Source organism: Tigriopus californicus, chromosome 2, assembly GCF_007210705.1.
Source record: "Tigriopus californicus strain San Diego chromosome 2, Tcal_SD_v2.1, whole genome shotgun sequence".
In the NCBI taxonomy this organism is placed as follows: Eukaryota; Metazoa; Arthropoda; class Copepoda; order Harpacticoida; family Harpacticidae; genus Tigriopus; species Tigriopus californicus.
The window spans coordinates 11,413,403-11,436,120 of record NC_081441.1 but is presented as its reverse complement, the minus strand read 5'-3'; the positions used below and the strand labels follow the sequence as shown (position 1 = coordinate 11,436,120).

The 22,718-nt window shown below is 44.4% G+C and overlaps 1 protein-coding gene across 4 annotated transcripts; it reads right to left on the bottom strand.

Annotated features, from left to right (window-relative positions):
- Positions 1-21: 21 nt before the first annotated feature.
- LOC131892977 (kinesin-like protein KIF2A) lies at positions 22-17,431 on the bottom strand. 4 transcript variants are annotated; one of them, XM_059242861.1, is made up of 12 exons: positions 16,185-17,431; positions 7,763-7,857; positions 6,883-6,969; positions 5,183-5,215; positions 2,562-2,808; positions 2,419-2,442; positions 1,925-2,342; positions 1,607-1,853; positions 1,213-1,525; positions 915-1,069; positions 476-836; positions 22-393 (listed from the first exon to the last, which is right to left on the bottom strand). In XM_059242861.1, exons 1-12 carry the CDS (start codon positions 17,095-17,097, stop codon positions 257-259), a joined length of 3,030 nt encoding a protein of 1,009 aa, XP_059098844.1. In that variant the 5' UTR covers positions 17,098-17,431; the 3' UTR covers positions 22-256. The 4 variants fall into 4 exon arrangements, with proteins under 4 accessions (XP_059098844.1, XP_059098841.1, XP_059098842.1 ...); XM_059242858.1 differs by lacking the exon at positions 16,185-17,431 and adding an exon at positions 8,418-12,300; XM_059242859.1 differs by lacking the exons at positions 2,419-2,442; positions 16,185-17,431 and adding an exon at positions 8,418-12,298.
- Between the last annotated feature and the right edge of the window lie 5,287 nt (positions 17,432-22,718).

The window sequence follows — 22,718 nt, the reverse complement described above, 5'->3', positions numbered from 1 at the left end:
CTCTGAATGAGGCTGAAGAAGTAAGGAATCTAGTGCATTTCCAACCTCAAAATCTATGCTCGATTATTGGGCTCACAACGTGTCAAGAAAAGAAATAAAGTGAGTGGTGGTTATTATTTAAATGTACCAACTCATCAACATTGATGGCCCAAGACGGATGAAATCTGATGTTGATGATAGTAGTAGTAGTGGTGGTATTAGAAGTAATAGGAGTGAGTACGGGCCAACTTGTTCGTGATGCATTTGTTTAATTGATCTACTTCAATTGTTGCAGGAGCCGACTCTTGGCCTCCTCGTCATTGAGCATCACGCGGAATCCTTTAGCTTTCTGACGGAGTGTGGCCAGGGACTCGATCTTCTCGTCAATCATATCCTCCAGTTGTTGACAGTAGGCTAAAACAGATCAATTCACAGAACAAATTAAGATTTATTCTAAACATATACACACGCTATCAACTTTTTCTTGTACACTTGCCATCTTGATCGTAGTCCACTTCATTGGTCAAAGCGAGTAGCGAGGAGTCTTCCTGATACCACTTCTGCATGCTATCAATCACATTTCGATGCGACTCTACCAGATCATCCTCGAGGCCCTGTAAGTGGGAAATCACCTCCTGGAAGTTGTACCAGTCGGCCGACAATTCGCCCTCGTTCATGGACCGCAGTTGGGCCAGATCCGAATCTTCAGGACTTAAGATCCCATCGTCCATTTGGATCTCGTTGGGTTTGCCATTGTTGGCCGGATCCGAAGCGCCCAGTTCCTTCACTCTGTCCGCATAACGCAAGGTATTTAAGGTGTGCTCACAAGAGCCCATGCTGGGCGAGACCATGGCAATCTATCATTATCAAATGAGGCCGTGTTAAAAGCAGGCAGTCGACTTGAACTTGACGAGACAATCGGTTTTCCCACTCACCATGCATGTTTTTGATTTCTCTCCGATAAACGAATCTCGGAGCACTTGAGTGAGTTTGCTCGCCCTGAAAGGGAGATGTCCGCCTTTGCGGCCCAGAGCACGAATACACTCTTTTAATGCCAGAAGTGACTTGTTGATTTCAGCTCCCTCCATTCCTGAGGAGATGAAAAAGAAAGAGGGTTTCTCGGTTGTTAATCCTTCCAAGAATTGTTGGGTGGTAGTCGTTTTCGGCTAAGGCCTTCAGAAGTCTCATCAATGGCAGGATGATGATGATGATGTTTCAGAAAAAGATACTCACGAGTTTGTCGATTGGCGGAGGACGTGTCTGCTCCCCTCTCGTTTCCAGCCAGATCGATGAGTGAGAACTTTCCGTGGAGGGGTCGTTTCATGTTGTTCACTCTGAGTATGATCTGGAACACGGCATGGGAACGGGACGAATGGGCGTTGGCAGAGGTCTGACCCGAGGTTCGAATGCTGTTGCCGTGATTAATCAGCTTCAGAACGTCTTCCACACTGTCCACCTCCTTCTCAGTCAGACCAACGATAACCACTTGCTGCTTGCCATCTTCTAAAACGCGCAATTTTGACTTTCCTGACAACAGGTCAAAGACCTAAAGGGAGAGAAATGATATGTGATAAACAATGAATCCGCCACTTACATACACATATACAGACAGATGATTTGGACTGACCTTGCCACTGTAAATTTCGAAGTAGCTGCACGAGATTCTCAGGTTCAGATCTCGATATTTGGGCGAGTGCAAATATTTGAATACGTCCTTGGTGGCCAAGGCGTAGATTCCGTTCTTTGAGTCTTGAGTTTTTCCATGGAACTCACCACCCATGGTGTGGGTCTTGCCAGACCCAGTCTGTCCATAGGCAAAGCAAGTGGCCATGCCACCTTCAAAAATATTCTGAACCAAAGGCTTGGCCGCGTATCTAGGATAAGAACATTGACGGGTCAAAAACGACCAGAAACATTCTCCGTCATTCCAACGCAACCTCCTTACTTGTAGACAAGTTCGTTGGTCGACGTCTCGTCAAAGGCGTAGTCGTATCTGAAGAGCTGGTTTTCCAGGTATTTGGTAAGGTCCACTTTAGTTCGGGGCTCATGAACAATGACCTGATCCTTGTTGGGACAGGTGACTACATCGATTTCCCGTCGATTGTTCTCCTTTTTGCTCATGGGTCGTTTACGTACGCACACAGAGATTTGATGGTCGTAAATCGGATCGGTGTCCGTTAAGGGCGTGTATTCCAGTTGTTCCTGGTACTCTTGGATCATGCTGAGGAACTCGTAGTTGGGATTGCCGGGATCAATATTCTTGGCCGCTTGACGTTGGGCTTCTTGCCGTGCTCGGCGCTCTTCGCGGTTCTTCTGAAGTCGATCAATTTCCTTCACGACATTCGAACGCCTCCGATCTACACCTACCAAACCAAAAAGAAGAGATGGTCAAGCTCACGAATGTTTCGAAATTACAAAGAAGTTACACGAAAAACGTACCCGTGGGGGGTATCAGTCCAAGGTCTTGAAGGCAATTTTAGAAATAAGAATAGGACACATGAGTGGTGACTTTATACCAGCAATTCATCGGACAAATTGGACGTAAAGAACATCGATTGAGTTGAAACGTCTCAAATACTCACCATTTCCGGCGGCTTTGCCGACCGTGTCGGATTTTTCCGAGTTCGACCTAGGAGGAATGTTTTCAGATCCATTCTGTAAGCTCGGAGGATCGGAGGAAACCGCCAGAGTTTGTCTGGACGTGGCTTTGTTCCTGGTTCGCATCCCGGATCCTCCACCCACTCCCGCGCCTCCTGCAGTTTTATTGTTGGATTGCTGTGGTGGGGGTTGTTGTGCTCCTCCAACCACGTTTGACGGCCGGGGAACATACTGGAAATGGAATAAGGATCGTTACGTTTCAATGTTATCGCGAACGATAGTCTTGGCTCTTTCTTCGATGAGCCGAGAAGGGCACGTAAAGTTCACTCCAAACACCAATTCAACGAATTGCACGGTAATCTGTCATTCGACACAAGTCGCCATTTTGAATAATTATTTTTCACATTTCGTGAGAAGCAATTTAAAGTTCTGCCTACCACCAAATTTGTTGCACTAGACCTTTGAAGACTCCTTTGCAGTTGCTGCGCGATCTAAAAATGGCCGAAAAGCCAACTGAGCAGGTGTACTGGCAAGACCACGATCCACGCACCTCATTGGCATTAATAATTCATAGAAAACTAGTGGCTCCTGTGACCAGGAGAACTTAATCGCCCCACACACAAAATAGCACCGACTTTTCTTACACCCAATAACTGTCCGTCATTTTCAAGCCCAAGAAAGAAAGGGATAACACCATGTGAAGAGGATGTGTTGGTGATATTTAAAAGTATTTTTTCCAGAGAAATTCTAACTTGGTCCCTGGGTCATTGTCCTTTTCGTATTAGAGGGTAGATCCCGTGTTCGTATATGCTTTTGATGGATTTTAGACGAGTAGGAGGTCTCGTCTTTGAATAGATTGTCGAATGGACTTTGGCATGAACAAATCTAATCTACGGTAGAGTGGTAGGTAGGGGGGAGGGAGCACTGATTGCATGAATGCCCTGCCAAAGCTGAGAATAGCCAGGTATGGAGCACCTAGTAATGTCAACCCTTAAACAATTCCGTATTTTCAACGCAAGCCATAATCCATGCCTTGCAGGGATTTTCACAAGTTTGCCATGGAAGCGTTTTACAATTGCTTTGCGGCATATCCCTATAATTGAAATTGATATTGGAAGCGCCTCCAGTGCCAAGCTCAAATTTCAAAATCCGCACTACAAACCATCAAAAACAATCAATCTACCATGGGTCGTTTGGTATCGGCTTTCCCAGGTTTGCCCTCCATGCCCACAAAGAAGGATGTGAAGGACAGATCCTCGTCCTCGATGTCAATCACGTTGACCTCGTCCACCACCGGAAGTTTGGTGTTCGAAGGTCCCGAGATCACATCAACTTCCCGTCGACGTCTGCGTCGCCTCCGTCTTCGGCGTTCGATGCGATCTTTCGTTTCCGGACATTCGTCTCGCTTGGGAGGCAAGTACTCTGCACACTCGGGTAGAAACCAGGCCACACCTCTGCCCACGCCTCCGAAAGCCATCTTGGCTCTACCACTACTCTGCTATGGCGATCGGAGCTTCAAAAAATGGCCGCTACATCAGCTTAATATCGACTATACAACATCGGCTGCTAAAAGTTCCCTTCTAGGCCGGGGAAAAAAATTCTTTTCCCTAGGCTCATGTTTTCATTAGGGGTCGTTTTACATGGAAACTACAACTGCAAAATGCAGTTTTCTTTCAACGCCAGAGAAATGGTTCCTCGAAGAGCTCTTGTTCCTCAGAATTGGAAGGTTGAACCGTTTCAAGACGAGAGAAAGGCCCTTCTTTCCTTGAGAACCGACAAAGGCACAAGGCCTTTCTCATGTCAGGCCATTGAACTTCGTTGCTAACTCTCCTACCTAGAGGCCTCCTTGAATACATAGCAGGACTCATTTCAATGCAGAAGGAGTTGGACTGGTATTGCTTTTGAACACGAAAGATGATCCTTCTCGCATTTATTTGTCGAGACCAGGAGAAGAAGCAAGAGGCAAAGAGAGGTGAGAAACTTCACACTGCTCTACTTCAGGTTCTCCTGCAAGAGGGCATGAAATCTCATGCAACGCATCTTGGTGCTAACAAAATAAAGAAAGAGAGTGATGCACTGGATCCAGTTACAACGGGCACTGAAAGAAGTCCTGTTAGAGGAGCAAAACACACGCCTGGAGGCCCCGGATTCAGGCCACGACCAAGTACTGAAACCATCACAAACCACACATCAGCTGGGCGAAATGGAAACGAGATTCCAAAATTGGTCTGCCTCGGAGAAACCATTCACGACTGCAGTCAAACACCACTGAATGTAATTTGACAGTGAGAACGACACTTTGGAAAACGCTCGGCCTGATTCACTCATAAAGGAGCTTGAATCTCAATGGCCATTGGAAGGTCCGATTAACTTCGGAAATCGGCACTACATTACTGTTTTTGGAGGGAGTTTGAATAAAAACAAAGCACATAAATGGGATTCAAACAAAAAAAAAACACTCGTTCACTTCGGACAGAACAAGCCAATCAGAAGGGATGGATGGTATACTCTTCAGAAACATGGGTTAAGAAAAGGTTCAGGAGAATTGAAAGATAGGGAAACTCAAAATCTCACTCTGCACGAAAAGGACAGATTGTGGACTTACAGTTCGAGTTTGGCCTAACGAGTTTCTCTCGTTCTGAAAGAGAGAGGCTTGTGTCATGAAAATTTGGGAAACTCCGCTCTTGCATTACCGGACTGATGATATGCTGCTTCCGAACACTCAACATGATTGCTTTGCCCTGAACCATTTGGAATGCACTTCAATAATCCCCACTCGACCAAATTCGACACCTTCTCGCTAAAGCGACATGAGTGAACTACTATTCGTGTGTAAATTCGCAAGAAGGGAAGGATCCACCAGGAAAGAAATTCGGCAACGTCTCGAGTTCCAGTACTGTTTTCTTCCCCTGACTAGTGGTATGAAGTACAACGAGTAAGCGAAGCGGGGAGTGCGACATACAATTCCCCCATACACTCCTCGTATCATGGACTCGCAGTGGAAGCCAGTAGATCTAATGGAACTCTTAGAGCCCCTGATTCAATGTTGCTGTCGTCGTTCTCATTTAGGATTTCTTCACACAACTCTCGCATACACACGCATTCCCTGCGGTTAGCTACAGGTGTCATATATAAGCACAAGCCATTTGTGAAAGGGTTCACCAGGAGATCCCGGGCAATTGTAGTAATCAAGAAAAGAGCAAAGTTTTAGATTTAGGAGTCTGTAGCAAGATGATTGGATAAGAAGAGAGTTAGTCTTAAGTCAAATCGACCTATTTCAGCCGTGAAATATGTGGTTAATCACATTAGAGGATTGTAAACAATTTAAAAGACTCACATTGTAGTTGCATATTATATTCACAAAGAACTAATATCTCCGTATTTTAAAAACGTCATTCCCAACGAGTGTTCAACCACAGACTTCTACAGATGTGGACTGCAAACTGAAGCAAAAATTTCTTTTCTCCTCAACTGTTCACGTTATTCCTAATAAGCACTTCATATGGCCACAAGATCTTATTGAATAAATGAAACCTGGCCAAACTTTAGCCCAAAATCATGCTTACGGAACTCAGGATATAACTGCAAACTTATGTAGTAAACACTACATAAAATTTTAATTTCAGCCTGCTCCTAGTCAGCTACATAAGTTTTTGACAACATTGCTTTAAAACGAACCTCTTTCCAGGCAGATAATATAATGATGATTTGCCTCTAATTGAAGAGATCTACGTTTCTTATTTTGTCAGTTTAATTCGACAAGAGGCTCAGAGTTGGTATGACCAAGGGCAGCCTGATTGGGCGGGAAGCTCGTTCACAGTCCATATTTCTAGAAGTTCGTGGTTCAGCTGAACTTATTGGCCTACATTGGTTTGGTAATGTCCTCTCCTTTAACAAAAGGTCCTCTTGGATAAGGTTCAATCGAGTTCAATTTGGGTTCAGCCATACTTCATGTAAGAACTGAGGCAATAAAAAGGGCTTAGGAGTGAGCCATCATTTATCAAGTTCAAAGAAAGGGTCACACAATTGGAACGTGTAACTCGTAAATTTCCTTTATTAGAGCCCAATGAGCACATGGCTCAAGGTAGAGAGTGGGACGGGATTGCAGGAACGCAACCTTTGTTTCCTTCCTGGCAATCACGTGCGTGGGTTGAAACACACTTTGTCCCTTCAATTACTAGGAACCACGTCAATCCGAGGATTGGGCCAATTTTCATTCGGTTATTTCGACCAATTCCCTCTGGATCATTCCGTCATCGAAAGAAAATGTGTGCCGGGACATATGCTTACTGAAAGGGAACTCACCTTTGACAATTTGTTGGGGATGTAGCTTGTGCTGTCATTCGGAACGAGAAGGTCCTGATTTAGGCTCAAAATGGCCCCTAGCTCGATCTGAAAAGAGAGAGAAGACAGATTAGCGGGTCTCCAATTGGGCCTGATCTCACGACGTTGATAATGACGATCTGCGAGTGGTTGCCAACTGCTCAAAGACCACCTGCATGGAAATAGATTTAGTAGAACTTAAACGGGAGAGTAGAGAGATCCGAATCAGCTTAATGAAGGAGTCCTACATACATTCTCATCAATCCGTCATGTAGCCGCCATCCGATAAGTATTTATAGATACATACGAACAAGAAACACCCGAGTAAAAAATAGTCTATCAAGGCCTCGTAAGAGGATATTGAATGCCATTGCTTTTTGTGTCCCGTGCATATTCGTGGATCAAGATCGGTACTCAAAGCGGAGCTCCGGTTATCAGATTACTAACGTCCTTTGTTTTACGATCAAAAGGAAGAATGGCTCCCTTTCACCTTTTAATGTTCTCAATGACATTGATCGTGCGTCCAATGTCTTTGGGTTCAATTTGGTTTCTTCATTTAAACTTGCGCGTGGAAGGTGACACTAAGCCTCCATGTCAACTGACGAATCAAGAGTATCCCTAAGCAAAGGCATAACTTCACTGTATCACCATAAATGATCAAAGTAAGTCAAGGACGACACGAAAACAAATGGAAAGAAACCGCAAGCAGTGAAACTCCTCTGTACGGCCAAGGCGGATGTAATGATCAAAGTAAGTCAAGGACGACACGAAAACAAATGGAAAGAAACCGCAAGCAGTGAAACTTCTCCTAATGTGTACGTTTCTTGGCACAAAAGAGCCCTGAATTGGCCTTCTCACTCACCTCTTTTCCCTTTGTTTCGCCTTGCTCGAACCACTCGACGGTGACACTTCTGGTCTCTGGATTGATCCCGGAGACCACAGCTGAATGGATGCGACCTGGAAAGAAACGCCAAGGAAACATGAGGCTACGACTTAACCATTGACACGTATTGAGGATGATCATCCCGTACATTAGGGAGACGAGACTTTTAAAATAATTTGTCACAAGCTCAGGAGTTTCCTAATGCTCGAGTCAATTTCCTGTCTTTTCAAGCATATCTTTCACAAAATCCGAGTAAAAAAATAATGGTATTTGCCCTTTTGGAGGACAATCTTCATTGCATTGTCATGCTGACGTTCGTCGTTCAATGGATTCTTCCGTCCTGCACGTGTGTAAATTAGTCGGAATTTCTCTTCCGCCAATTTTTCCTTCTTTTCTCGCATTCCTCTTAAAATGCCTACACCCCCAGATTGATTTCGCTACAAAAGAGTTTCTCTCTGGCATTAGCAGCTATTTTCGAATGCTAAATTTCACCGCTTGACAAATGTGCGAGAGAAACAAAAAAGAACAACGTTCGAAACGGATCTGGAAAATCAGCCAAACCCCAAATGGAGACTCAAATCGTTTTTGGGGGTCATGGGAGATGTTGCATATACCAAACAGTGGCAACACCTACTTGCACTGGAGTTTCTTCGTTTGGCCGGGAAAAGACCCTTCGTATTTTTAGGCCCATTAGGCTGCAAAGAAGATCGTCTTGAGGTCTCTCGAGTATCCGAGGATTGTCGCTTCCGCACTACTTCAATTGACGACTCTGTCTTTCGTCTCTGCAAGTTGGGCTCTGGGGCAGACAATCGATGTTGTGCCTTCCTGGCGGCAGTAGATTGGCTGTCTGTCGCTCTACTCGGTCTTTTGTTAAGCAATGCATGTGAGTTGGCATTTGAGCAGACTTCTGCCTTTTTTGAGCTGTTCCCCTTCTTGCCCGGTTTGTCCTCATTCAAATCCACCCAAATGAAGTTGGACATCAAGGCAACATCACCTTCTTGAGAGGCATTGCCACATGGGGAAGGGGTTGTGGTGTGCGAAGTGGTGGGCGGAGAATCAATAACCTGTAGGTGTGAGGGCGATATCAATCGATCATCGATGTTTGATATGGACACGTCCATGGACGGAAAGCCAGAATCTACTTCGGGGGAGGTCTGCGCTGGGACTCGATCAATGTGCTCTTCATCAACATGATCATTTGGATAGCTCGGCACCAATGGGAGTTGTCGCCTTCGGCCTACACTTGCCGGCTCTTGGTTTGCCATTTGTGCCAATGGTTCCCTAATCAGATCATTTCGGTTCGGGAACGGTATTGGTCTCGGATTACAAGAATGCTCGAGGTCATTTGCAAATGACCCCTTTGGATTTCTGCTCAGACTAGAATTCATGACGTCAAGACTATCTGGTTGAAAAGATGAATGTATGGGGAGTTTAGGGGTGGGATGAGAAAAGATTCGATCTGTTGGCGGAGGAACTGGCACACTTGGGTCGCTCAGCATAGCTTGGAGGCTTAAAATCTGGATGGCTCTCTGTCTTTGGTCCACATCGCTCGGAACTGGGGGTAGGGTTCGACGTCCGGACACGGATGAAGAAGTGGATCGGGCTCTTCGACGCTCTCCCGACATGATATCTTCCAGACTATCATAGCAATGGTTATTGGTCTGAACGATTTCTTCGTCCGTGTTCGAGCTGCTGACCAAGTCGTCTGAGCTACATCCAACGGGTGGCAGTCGAGTGCCCCGATGACTCGGGTGCATATACATGTGTCGTTGATCACGGTCAGCGTTAAAAAGCTGGAAATGCTCATCAACTAAGCCCTCCTCGGCCTCTGGCAAGTCAATGCAAGATTCCACTAGGGACTCCCAGTCCTTGTAACTGGTCGTTTTTAGTTCTTCATGATACCGATTTGAATTCGAGTTGCCCTCGGCCTCTAGCAAAACTCCATCAAATCTGCTTCGCTCGGGTAATCCAGCAGATGAATGGGCGCTATAGTTTCCCTTGGCAATGGCATCTTCGATTTCTTTGCCAACCAATGTACTTTCTCTCTTCAGTACAGGAGGTGATGGCGTATTTTTTGCACTCCTCTCGAGAGGCATTCCTGGCTTTTGACTCATCTTTGCAACAAGTGCATCTTCAGGGCTCGTGGTCGAGCCGCCACTTTCAACCGATGATGGCTGAGAGGAGGAAGATGGGGCTGAATACTCGGACGATGAAAACGGTTCATAATCGAACTTCTCCCCTGAATCAGCTCGGAGCTTCTTCCCATGAATTTCAATCTCATCAAAGGCTAGAAATGATTGAGTACTACTACTTGGGGACGGTGAGGAGGAAGGGATGGAAGCGGACGAGGATGATGATGACGACGAGGAGACCTCACTTGGGGTCCTCAGAACCAGTAGCTCCTCTTGATCCAAGTCAGGGTTGCCGAAATTAAACCGTGGAGGCGAAGGCGACGGAAAATTTCGTGGATCCAAATCCAACGCATTAGCGCTCTTTGCCTCTCCTTTATCGGGGTCCCGATTGATGTTGGAGTCAGATAATGGGAATTCGTCTTCATCGAATTTTTGATTGACGGCAGCCGTCTCGGATGGCACGAAATCCGCTATCACATCTTCCCCTGCATTTACCGAGGATTCAATTTCCTCTTCACCTGAGCGCACAATGGGCATATCTTTCGTTTCATCGCTAATCTGGCTTGACCGTTTCGAGCCTTGGCTCTTGACTATTTGCAAGCTCTTAGAATCTGAGCCTTCCTTGTGCAAAACCTCGACTGTTTCGTAATCGCTATCCTCTTCGTCGTCACTACTTTTGCTGGATACGTTTTCTTTTCCCCCCTCATCGTCATCCTCGGCTATTAGCTCATTTTTTTCTTTCGATGGAACCCCATTTTTTTCATGCATTCCTGTGGCTGGTTCTTGAACTGCAGTTGCTTCTTGGGTTATAGGTTTGGCTTCGGAATCGATATGAAGGTCGGATCTAATGGTTGGTTCAGTTTTGTTCGAATGGTCTTGCTTCATCGCAAGTTCTTTTTCGGGCTCCTCCAAAAGAGGAAAGGGGATCTCGCTAGTCTTGATTTTCAAATGAGCTTGTCCTAGTTTATCATTTTTTGGGCACTCATTCAAATCAGTGTGACAAGGAGAGGGCCCAATTTGGCTATTAACCTCTATCACATCCAAGGTTCCTACAGGTGCCAATTTGCCTTTGGATTTACTTTTGTGATCTCTGATGACTTTAGCGTAGACAGGACTTTGCTCTTCCTCTTCTTGTTCTGCTGGCTTCATTACCTTGGCATTTCCCTGATTATGCTCGGACTTATTTTTCTCGTTAGCGGGATCCGTTGAAGCAAGCCCATTCGCTTGATTATCATCCTCAAATTCCAACACCTTCTTGCTTTGCTCAAATTGAGGGGGACTATTCTGACTAGAGGAGTCTTCTTTGTGCGTTTCTTCTTTTCTAGCATCGTCAAAGGCAATATTCGTCGAGTGTGTGGGTGGTTTGGATGAGTCACATTTAGAGGTTGTCGCCATTGAATGTGGAGGAGGCAAAGTAGTGTTACGTGATCGTTCGCTTCTATTCAAACCCACGGCATCGTCAGAATGATTTAAGGCTTCTACATCTTGAACCGCCGACTGGACTTTGATATGCTCCAACTTGGGAGCCAGCTTGTCTTGATTACTCCGAGTTCTCTCCAACATGGCTTCCAATTCCTCCTTGAAGGACTGCTGTCGCTCCAAAACTTTGGCCAGAACAGGATCCGTTTTGGGACAGTTTCCATCGACATGAGACCGTTTGGTCGACATTAACGAGGGTTTGACATTACGAGAGTCCCGGTGGTCAGGACTAGGCCTCCAATGTGACTCAGTCACACGAGAGGTCAGGTCTTCCACTGAATTGGATGATTGATATGATGGATAGATCGGACAACTTTGCGTCGGAATGGCCATGCTCTTGGCTCGTTGTGGCTTTTTGCTGAAATTCCGAGGGGTCAATTCTGGGGAGTAGAGAGACTCGGTCTTATGGTCATGATAAGAGACCAACACGGCATCATTGCCATCTAAATCATGTGGATAGAGCGTTGAACTCGAGCCAACGAAGGGCTTATCCAATCCCGAGGGCAATGAATAGCCCTGCTTCTTCCTCCATTTCCTTCTGTTTCGACCTTTCCGACTCAAAGACGAGGCAGACGTGCTTGTGCTCTTCACACTTTCACCGCCTAAGGACTCGTTGTCAAACTGGTGCTTGGATTTAGTGTGTCCCATGGTGAAGCCCTCTTTTCAATCCACTTGGATTCAATTCCCGATTCAAAGACACCCAACCATAAAATGATCTCACATATCACATGCACTTTTTACACAATGCATCGAACTTTTGAGCTTTATTATTCGCATGTGCACCCAATCCAAGTTCAGAACCTACTGGCAAGTGAGTGAGAGCTCTCAGGTGATCCCGAGTTTGCCAGCTCAAAAAAAAAATACGTCTTGCCCAAGCAGGCTGACTCACACGTACATATACATATATACGTACATCCAGTCAGCCAGGCTCTCGGGGATCTAAGGTAGGAAAATGGGTTTCCAGGGCCCGCAGTCACACTACACGATGTACCAAGTAGGAGACTGGTCGTCGTGAGCGAGCGTGCATCGTACGGTACGTACTCATTCAGTTGGAAATTCCTCCAAGACATTCTCCCTCCTTATGGGGCTTCATCATGGAGAGGACCCCAGAAAGTTGATGAAAAATGAGCAAGGCGCGAGTTGCAAAGTAGGCAAGAATAGTGTGCGGAATGAAAAGAAAACTGGACACCGAGATGACAGGACCTGAAAGGCAGCCATAGTCTCTATTGACTCTTTCTTTTGGCTGGAAACCGGGTTTTGAACTTGACTGAATCGAGATTTAATCGGGGTATTTAATAGCTCGATAGGAGTTCGCATGAAGTCACGATGATGGGAGAGTTGAATCAGCTGCTTCTCTGCGAGCGTGTAATAGCTTGATTTAATCTTCCATAAGCGAGAGAGCTCCATTATTACTCTTAAGCGCATTGCAGAACAGCATTAATGGCTATGGTTATGCATGCATGGGTGGATGGAGGGACTCTCAAGCTCCTGATGACAATCATCAACATATCGCCTGCCTCAGAGATCAGAGATCCAGAGATCAATGGCCATTCTACTTCAAAAATGGCTCATGTGTTTCAATGTTTTACATTCAGAAGTAAATGTGATCATTCGATACACAAGCAATTAGATCCAGCATTTAAGAGCCCTAAATCTATCTTTTTTTTTCACCGAGAGGTTTCTTGATATCTCATGTGACGCGAGGCCTCTCAATATCAAAGACAAAGATCTTCTCAGAAGCTTTTGTCTTTGGAAGTTTTACATTCAGAGGTAAATGTGATCATTCGATACACAACCAATTAGATCCAGCATTTAAGAGCCCTAAATCTATCTTTTTTTTTCACCGATAGGTTTCTTGATATCTCATGTGACGCGAGGCCTCTCAATATCAAAGACAAAGATCTTCTCAGAAGCTTTAGTCTTTGGAAGTTTTGCTCGCACCGCAAATTAGTCGCCAGGCAAAGAGAAAGTGAAATGCAAACAATGAATGGTGGAAGTCGATTGGCGAAAAAGGTCGAGAATCTCGATACCTCAGTGATAATTCTTTGAATTTCTCCAATACTCTCTCCCTCTCTTTCTCCTTCTCTGACCTCGAAGAGAATTTCCTTTCCTTCATCGATAATTTCGAAACCAACATTGAATTTCCAATGAGGAGTTTCGGTCAAACTCGCGGTGATTTTTCACGAATTTATGACGCGTTTTTGAGCAGGCAAAATCAAAATGAGCTTGGAGGAAATGCATCTTTCCTGCCAAAGTACCTGCCTTGTTAAAACGGGCGGCGTTGGAGGGGAAAAAAACATGATTTATACACTCCGAGTTGGAGTGAGGAAAAGAAAATGTTGCGAGCATACTTCTCAGTTTCTTCAGAACACACTTGGTGACTGGGAGATCGAAAATAGGAAGAACTAAAAGTGGTCGATTTCTTTTTTTTAAAGCGGGACTTACCTAAAATAGAGAAAAGAAAGAAAATGTTGAGGCTCAGCATGTACAGAATCGGTCTCAGTTTATCAGAAACTTCCTTTGGTTATCGCTTTCCCTCTGGTAATGAACCAGAAACGAATTCAAGACAACGCCTCAGGAGATAAAACAGGACAGGATTCGTATTCAAGATTCCAGAACAACTTGTCAGTCCTCACTAGATTTCGTCACCTCTCTCGATATCTGGGTTGCTAGATCTTCTATTCAATGTTTCAAAGTTTGGATCAGTTCAAAATTATCCAACACGAGGTGGATTCGAGCCGGTTTGCCTTCTTTTCAGGACATGCCGACCACATGAGACGAGTTGATCCGACTTGGGATGAAGGGTCAACCACCTCATTGTGGCCTGTCCAAGCAAGTACCGTCAGTATGGGGCTGACTTGTGAAATTCGCTTCTTTTGTGTGCAATTTCCTCTTGGCCGACGAAAAAAAAGCCAAGCAAACTTTGGTCACATAATGGTCGCTAAGTCTGAGCGCTTTTGGGACATCAATCATCCATTAATTAGCGTCTTAATGAGGGTGATAACCCCAAGGCAGGTTCCAGTTTTTGAGTAAGATGGCTGGCTTGAATCCCCTTTAACGGAACAAATAACCAAGTACAAAACAAAGGCTCCGGTTTTGTGGCTGACGGTAATTAAACAAGTTTCTCCTCAACCAGATGTTACTGACAATTTGTAAATTGTTATTGCGCTATTGTACCTCCCGTTGCTCAGACTCAATATCATCAAGACCATACTGTTATGTTCGTCTAGAATTGTCAATTAAAACAAGACTTATTCCATTCCTCAACGGAGAGAAAATGCTCTAGATCCAAGTCACGATCAAAATTAAAACCATGACTTAAAATGACGAACGACCTCGTGCACTCTTTCGTTTCTTTGGGCATCGATTACACACAATGTGCGAGTGGTATGTAATGATTGAGCACCCCAATAGATGGCACGACCATCCACAGAGCCAGTAATTTGCAATTACATGTCCTTGAAGCTCGGAATGTTTTTGGGTGAGAGTGCAAGCCCAAGTTTTGCCTATCAAAACGTCCGCCCTCGCATAAGAAGGAGCAAGGCAAACCATGAACAAAAGCTTCTTTCAACACAACCAAGGTTTGGTATTAGGTCATCGTGATGAATTTGAAACAAAGGGTCCCTCTAAGAAAACTATGGCACACCGGGAAGTGAGGATAGGATATCCGTGGCAGAGCACATTATAAATCGTACTATATGGCGAGTGTGATTGTTCGCCGATCGATTGTTGATTTATTGGCTCTACAATTCCAAAATCCGAAGAGACGAATTCCCAAGCAAGCATGAAGGCATCAGATGAACGTGTCCTTTACAGCAACACAGACGCCCACGTGAACTAATGTAGATTTGAGGGAGAGGTCGAGGCCTACAATTGCTCCCGATAATTAGTTCTTTTTCAAAACTAAACATGTATGTCTTCGAGAATCATATTTTTTTGCAAGTAGTCAAATGTTCACTGGGAATTGGTTGGGGAGCTCCAGATCAAACAAAAGGCTTTTTTTGGTATGAGAGTTGACGCAAGAACCAGTTTGATTATTGACAGCTTCGGTCCCAGAAAAAGGTTCCAACTGTTTCCGCAAGTGAATTCAGACTTGTGGGAGCAACTGTAACAACCTAAAGCAGAAGCTACGTCCGATAAAGAGAGATATTCGCCATGACTCGACGGGCAGAACACAGATGACTATCTCTTTTTTGGCCCAGCAACCACGCAATAACTCCAATGACATCTGGCCAAGCCCTAACTTCTCACCAAGTTTAGCTTTATGCAAGGTCAACGGTAACTACCTCTTCAAATTGAATGATTCAAACAATCGCTTTGGTTAGCCCGACGAGCCCGATCTTAAAAAGATACCAACAGTAAGGATTGCTAGAGAGTACCAGACCCTGGACGCGCCAGATGGCGTTACATGCATTTACCAAAGGATCAATTTGCAATCCTACAATAATCTAGTCCAGCTTTAATCATAAGTGGCCTTGGAATCTTAAACCCATTTTTCACACCTCCAAAAGCTCCTTAGCGACGAAAATATATCATTTTTCAACATTTTGATCCAAGTTTTGATTTTGTTTCATGGATAACCAGGGTAACTAAGACTCCAAAACTCCATTAGATCAAAACTAACCTTCAGTGGACTTAAAGTCATTGAATGATTAAATTCTCTATGTGGAAGTTAATTTAAAATTATTTATGCTCTATGTATGCCAATGCTGGCCCTCGTCAGGGCGCCATCTACTGCCGTGAATCGTTAAGAAAACGATTTACAACCACCGTTTGGTTCCTTGTCTCACCTTTGGCACTTCTAGTTGCAAGTCTTTGGGATCTTGATGTTATTAGAGGCCCATGCTGGTGATTTAATGGTGAGGAAGGCCTCTGGCCAGAAGTACGACTAACAGCAGGGGAAATAGGTTGATGGTTGCGGTTGTTGTTGTTGTTGACGTTGTTGTTACTGGTGTGGTTATTACTCCTACGAAACGACGCCCGAATGGCACGGTTATTGAACTCCTTCAAACTCTTCTTACGCCCACTCGAACCCGTTGGTGGACTACTATTGCCTTTGGGCGGTGGACTTGGGGAGGGCGGCTGACTCGATTTACTCGGCGAGCTCCGCTTCCCACTCGAAAGCGAGGAGTTAGCTGACGAAGATGATGGTGTCTTGGACTTTCCGAGGCTTTTCTTTCTCGGAGTTTTCACATTCTCGGACGCTTCACTAGGAGCAATGTTCTCTTTTTTAGAGGTGGATCTCTGCTTGGTCATCCGGGATGAAAGCATTGGTTTCTTCTTCAGATGACTACTCCTTTGGTCGGGAACGCCGAAATCAATTTCGAACTTCTCACATCCAATCTTTCTGACAACATCATGGACCACTAAACCGTCGTCATCCGAATCAGATGGTCGCTGATTAATCGACATGACGGATATTTTACGCACATCTTCCCTTCGGGACACTTTGGTACTTGGCCTCCGTTGAGGGGGTGCCACTGCACTCTTGTTGGAGGACTTTCGAGCTTTCATACCAATATCACCTAGGTCCTCGTCGTTTGAATCGGATTGCTCGGACTTATTATCACGGTCACTTGTCACGTAAGGACGGCTTAAATCACTCTGACTAGCCTGTGATGGCTCATGTTGGGGGTCTTTTTCCTTCTTTCGATTGTTCTTCTGTTTGCGTCTCTTCTGCTTGATGGAAGTGCACTGTCCCATGGTTGATCGGCAAGCCTGGTCTTCCCAGAACTCCCTCTCTCCCCTTGGCTTCAGCTCCTCTCTCAGCCGTCTCCGGTTGGGCCTCTTTGGACGGTTAAGGCCCCCTCTCTTCAGGGCAGGATCTGGAGTTGAGCAACAACGTTTCTTGACTCCCACGACCTCAACTCCTTATACGAAGCATTAAACACACTCATCTCGGTCGTCCTCGCCATGGCGGATATGCATCCATCTACCAAGTTACTGCGAGTGATAATGTGGGATGAAGCAGAGCAAATGATTCAATACACTGACACTACACAATACACAGTCGGCAATTAAGGGCACCACGGATTGACATGACTTCCGTTTCAGCCGGAGCCCAGAGATTCACATATTCCCGTGTGATGGAATCGTTGAATGTCACTTCACATGTCTGTCGGCCCAGTTGTTCGTCATCATTGAACAAATATCAGTGTTCATCTGACTCACTCACAACATCCAACGGGTGTTCAATACCCGAATAATAAACCACAACGCCTGCGCATTCATCAAACAGTTCTGTTTGTGCACTTGTAGTATAATGGAAAATACAAGTCCAGAGGAAACTCGCCACTTGCTCTCGAGTTCGTTGTTGAAGCCCGAGTAACTGAATAAGGTTTCATCGGATTATTTTGGTCATGTGCCTCATTTCAACCTCGACAGTCAGGCTCTCCAAGACTTGTCCATAAGCTCTTCCAACGCCACATTTCGTCTACCACACAAAAAGGCTCTCATTTGAGAATGCAACTGTGGAACTTGGGCGTGATTTCGCCTGGAAACAATGGCCATTATTCCTCGGGTAGAGGTACACGGAGCTATATATGACACACGCTCAGGCACTCTGTGTAAGTACACCTCGTACAGACAGACATTCATATCATCAAAGGTGGATTCCAAGTCGTCAGTTGTGAGGAGGGAGAAGCCCTCTCAAGTGTAGGAAATTAGTGCATTGAATGGAGGATGAGTCATCTGTTGTGAAGTGAGGGTCGGGGGAAAAACTTGCAATGTTGGTCGGCCAACATAGAAGTTTTCCATTTTGAGACCATGTTTGAACATGTTCGAAATAAAACGAGTCGTCAGGGGTTGTATCACTTGACTCTACGTAGGGTGTCAGGATCAGAATGACATCGGACTTCCACATGTGCTGCGCCTGGGTTAACGAGATTCGTGTCAACCTGGGCTATATGACCACATATGGAAACGACCAGTCAGCACTCCCACGCAAAGTTGTTTTATCGTCCTTCACCGACTAGACTTCAATTTGGAGACAGGAATGCGTGTGTCCAACCAAGTTGAAGGCCAAAAGGCACTCTCTTTAATCCAAGGGAACAGAGGTTTTTCCGCGCGAATGGAGCCAAGCATATTGATGTCATCGCCAATACTTTATTCTCGATGCTTTTTGATCATGTGATTCTTGGAATAGGGAAGAGCGCGATTTGAGAAATCTTTGAGTTTGCTTTAGGAGATTCATCAGGTCTTTTGTGAATGAGTGAAAAAAAACATGGTAGTCACTTGGAATTGGTGAAGTTGGGAATATGATTAATTCGCTATCGTGTTATCTAAATGCCACTTGCTATTTCATTCTAGACCGTTCTTCGATCTCGATCTTCATCGATCCACACACAATTGAAGCCAATGCAGTTGTTATTCTTGTTTATGTCAATGGTAGCACAACCGGTGGCGTCAATGGTAGCACAACCGGTGGCAACAATGGTGCATTTTGGCCGTGGGGCCTTTTCAAGGCCCTTCGTCCACTGAATTTATAGCACGTGAAGACGATATATCGTCACTCGAAGCAATCATTATTCGCCAATAGCAATCAACTATGCGACAACACACTCTCTATAATCTTGGTGGTTTCAATGCGAGCCAAGCACAACCTACTCCTTCTCTTACCTTCCAATTTGATTATGACAATTTCTTTGGGAGTACCAAACACCGTGGAATTTGCTTTGGGCGGGCTTGTCGCTTAAGAAATTTATAGATTAAACAAGATCCAAGGGACCGGGTGAACCACAAAGACCTTTTGATAACAGACCCCGAGAGGGCAATTGAAGGAAATCAGGTCGGGCGAACGACGAAATCCGCTTAAAAGAATCAACCATACCTCGTTGGCTCTCGCAGTGAATTTGTTTTCTGGCCTGTTAGCGGCTCAAATAATAGCGTACCAAAGTAGGGTCGGAAAACATTAGAAACCATCGACAGAATTATTGTCACCCCAGGTGGTATAATACGAAAGAAAAAACACTGCCTTAATGTGCCATCAATCTGTTGTCCAATCCAAGCTCTCATCTGTATGTACAATCATCAGGAAAATATCACTCAAAGCTATACAACCAATGCATGTCCAAGTTGAGGTTCTTTCCCACGGTTTTAAACGAAAGGAGTCCGTCCATGGCAGATTTGGACGTTTTGGCTTGCCAAATCACTCCATTTCAAAACCGGCATAGATTGAGAAAGTTCGATCTTGGCGGTTCTAATATTGCCCTTTTCCCTTTCAAGGCGTAACGGGACCATGGCAAGTTCGATTATATTTCTAGGCCCACCCTTGAGGCCTTCATGCCATGCTGGCACTCGCTCAAAAAGTACCTTAAGAGAGCTTTTCAATGTTTCATAGCTACCTCCGGGATCTAAATGAATACACCAACTTTCATACCTGCCTAACGGCAAAAAACTCAATGAACTCGGCATACCAATAGCAAAAAATTAATATATACATAATATCTTCCTAGCTCCACCGAGATTTGAGCACTTTCACAACAAAGAATTTAACGGTGTCATTCCAAGACGTTTTCCTCTGGTTCAATAACCATGACGAATGTGTATCAATTTGAATGCACAGGTACAAAATCGAACTAGGCGGAGCCATTCCCTAAGCAGCACATTTAGCTCATTCAAAACGTCAGATGAACGGATTCAAGTTCTCGCCATCTCCCAAGAGAGCAAGCACCCTTTTCCTCCTGCAGACAGAGCATGATGACTCATGCACTCTCACTAACTTCCATTTTTTTTACCTACATCATATACAAATCCTTCGAGGAACCTATTATATATCCTGGATAGTGAGTGCTTTCAGCTTTGCTGGCGACTTGAATCAAATATGTGTGGGATGATAGAATTTGAAGCACCAACCCAGAGAGAGGGCTGCTCTTATGATCTTACCATCACTCCGTTTGATGTCCACGTTGGACCCGAGCTTCATCCGACTCATCACATCGTCCTGATCCGCGGTCATCCTCATCGGGGATCTCCTCGGGGAACAGTTTAGAGGATGGAATCAGTTATTTTTCTGTAAGCTTCGTCACTAGTCAGTCAGCACTAAAACTACTACTTGAATGTAGTCACTCCCGTACTCGCACCAGAAGTGCACAGCAGTGTTTCGTGCACTTTTTTGGTCCAAGACAACACTCGTAGGACTAGTACAGACCACTGCAGTGTTGCCGGAGGTATGAGAGAAAAAAGCGACAAGCATTTGCCAGAAAAGAAAAGGCGCGAAGACTTTTGAATTGGTAATCTCATGAACATTTCACTTTTTGGGCGCTTAGTTTCACTTTGGAATGGGTAAGGAATAGTCATGGGGATAATTGAGCCTTGAATTGAACAGTTATTGACATTTTTCTGACAGAAATCCGTCATATTGTGGACTTTGGTCGTTACCTAACTCCAGTTTTGGGTTTCTCACAAAAGAGACTGCTGTTTTCATGTTTTAGGTGCGTTTTGCTAATGATATACGATAGGGAAGTATTTTGATTGGGAAGTTTGAAAATGAGACTTCTTGCCGCAATTTGTCCCATTTTGGAATGAACTTATATACTGGATTACATCTCTCTAGTAAGCTTGTTGAAAGAGCAAGCAGTTTCGGGAAAAAGCGCACATGACAAATAACAAATTTTCGGCGCAAAGTTGCATCGAAGCCCGCAAAATATGGAGGCACTAGACTACTGCTAACAGGGGGAGGAGCGAGCACGAGTAGAGGAGCTAGATGGAGGCCGAGCCAAGGGATCGACAAAGGAATGGGGGCCGAATGCACCGCCTTCTCATTACAGCGCCGGCGTCGTCAGCTGTTCACACTGAGCTTTGTTCCAGGGGCACTGGATCAGCTGCTCTGGGTTTTAAGTAAAGTCTTTTTTAAAGGTTGGATTGGGACAAGATGCTTGGACGAAGATGGCCACTTTCTCGAGCACCAAGTTTTTTGTCTCGATGTTTCAAGAGAAGCTTTTGGTTCTAGTTTTTGAACGTATCTTATGGAGCATGCAAATTTTTGGATTTTCAGATATGAAAGAGCATGTAGCAAAACACAAACATAAAATTTAAGCAACTGAAGAAACTCAAATTGTGGTAAATCCATGATTTGGAATTCTGGTGACACTTCCCCTTTTGTGAAATTTGCTTGAATTAATTTGAAAGTAACATGTTAGGATGAACTAGTTTGCATTTAGTCGACATCTTTTGCCGGTAACTTCCTTGGGATGCGATGAAATCAACAATAAAAGCTATAAAAAAAGCAAAAAACGAAGCAAGATAATTAAAAGGACAGTTGGTGTTCATTTCTCAAGTGCAGATCAGTGGCGATCACATTCGATCTCAAGTCTTGGTGTCTTTTCAAAGGTAGACTCCTCTGAACTAAACACAAACTCTACTATATCATGCTTGTCAAGGCAGAATAGAACTCAGCAAAGTCAAAAACAACTGATCATATCGTTCTTGGGTGGAGGAGGACGACGGTCTGGTTTGCCTGCCCACAGCCTTGACTTGAACGGAATTCACAAGGAAATAGCAGCCCTCTGCCCACGCTCAGGGAAAACCGTTGGAGATCTGCGGCATTTTACCATCTTACGCCTGTCAATATATGGAAGAAGGTTACACATCTAAAATTCATATGCACCTTTTTGTTCTTAGATTCAGAATGATGCGTATTTTTCAGCATGAATCTTAAATGAAAAATGATAATCGGAGATTCGGGACCAGAGAAAAAAATGGTTCATTCTTTACGGAACTTTGTATTTTTTACAGCAAAACCTCTTATTCAACGATTTTTGGTAACGAGGATTGTACATTTTTCTTAATTTCTGTGCTTAGCTCACTGAAACTGTATGTTATTTCATACCGCCCATTACAACGTAGAACTTGTATGGTCTTTTCTAATCATGTTTTTCAAACCCTTGGCATGCAATCTTTGGACAAAAAGTTCGTTGGAAATCCTCTTACCAGCCTATTAAAACGAAGAGCAACTTTCGTACGAATACTTGACTTGTCTAAAAATAGGATATTTTGGTACAGCCACCCTTAATTTGTATCTTTAGATTTCAAAATGTTTTGTTGAAGAAAAGAAAACTATTTAAAACCAAACACATCACTCGACACTTATTTTAAAAATGAAGCAGCGACAGTATTTATGAGGATATGTCTAATCTTATTTCCGGATCAACTTGAATGAATCGATTGCTCTCAAATAACTAATCACGGAAGCATCACGATGCATAAAGTGGGATGATTAACTCACAACAACGGATTTGATTCTTACATTACAAGAGACACTGCAGACTTTTCATATGTGTAATTCCTCTAATGCACCATTCAATAGAGAATTATTAGCTTAGAGC

Coding starts and splice junctions, on each gene's coding strand:
- LOC131892977 (XM_059242858.1), bottom strand. CDS start 12,042: ATGGGACACACTAAATCCAAGCACCAGTTTGACAACGAGTCCTTAGGC. Junction 7,858..8,417: donor ACGAAGAAACTCCAGTGCAA/GTAGGTGTTGCC, acceptor GTTTCTTTCCAG/GTCGCATCCATTCAGCTGTG. Junction 2,809..5,182: donor CGTTAGGCCAAACTCGAACT/GTAAGTCCACAA, acceptor TTCCATTTCCAG/TATGTTCCCCGGCCGTCAAA.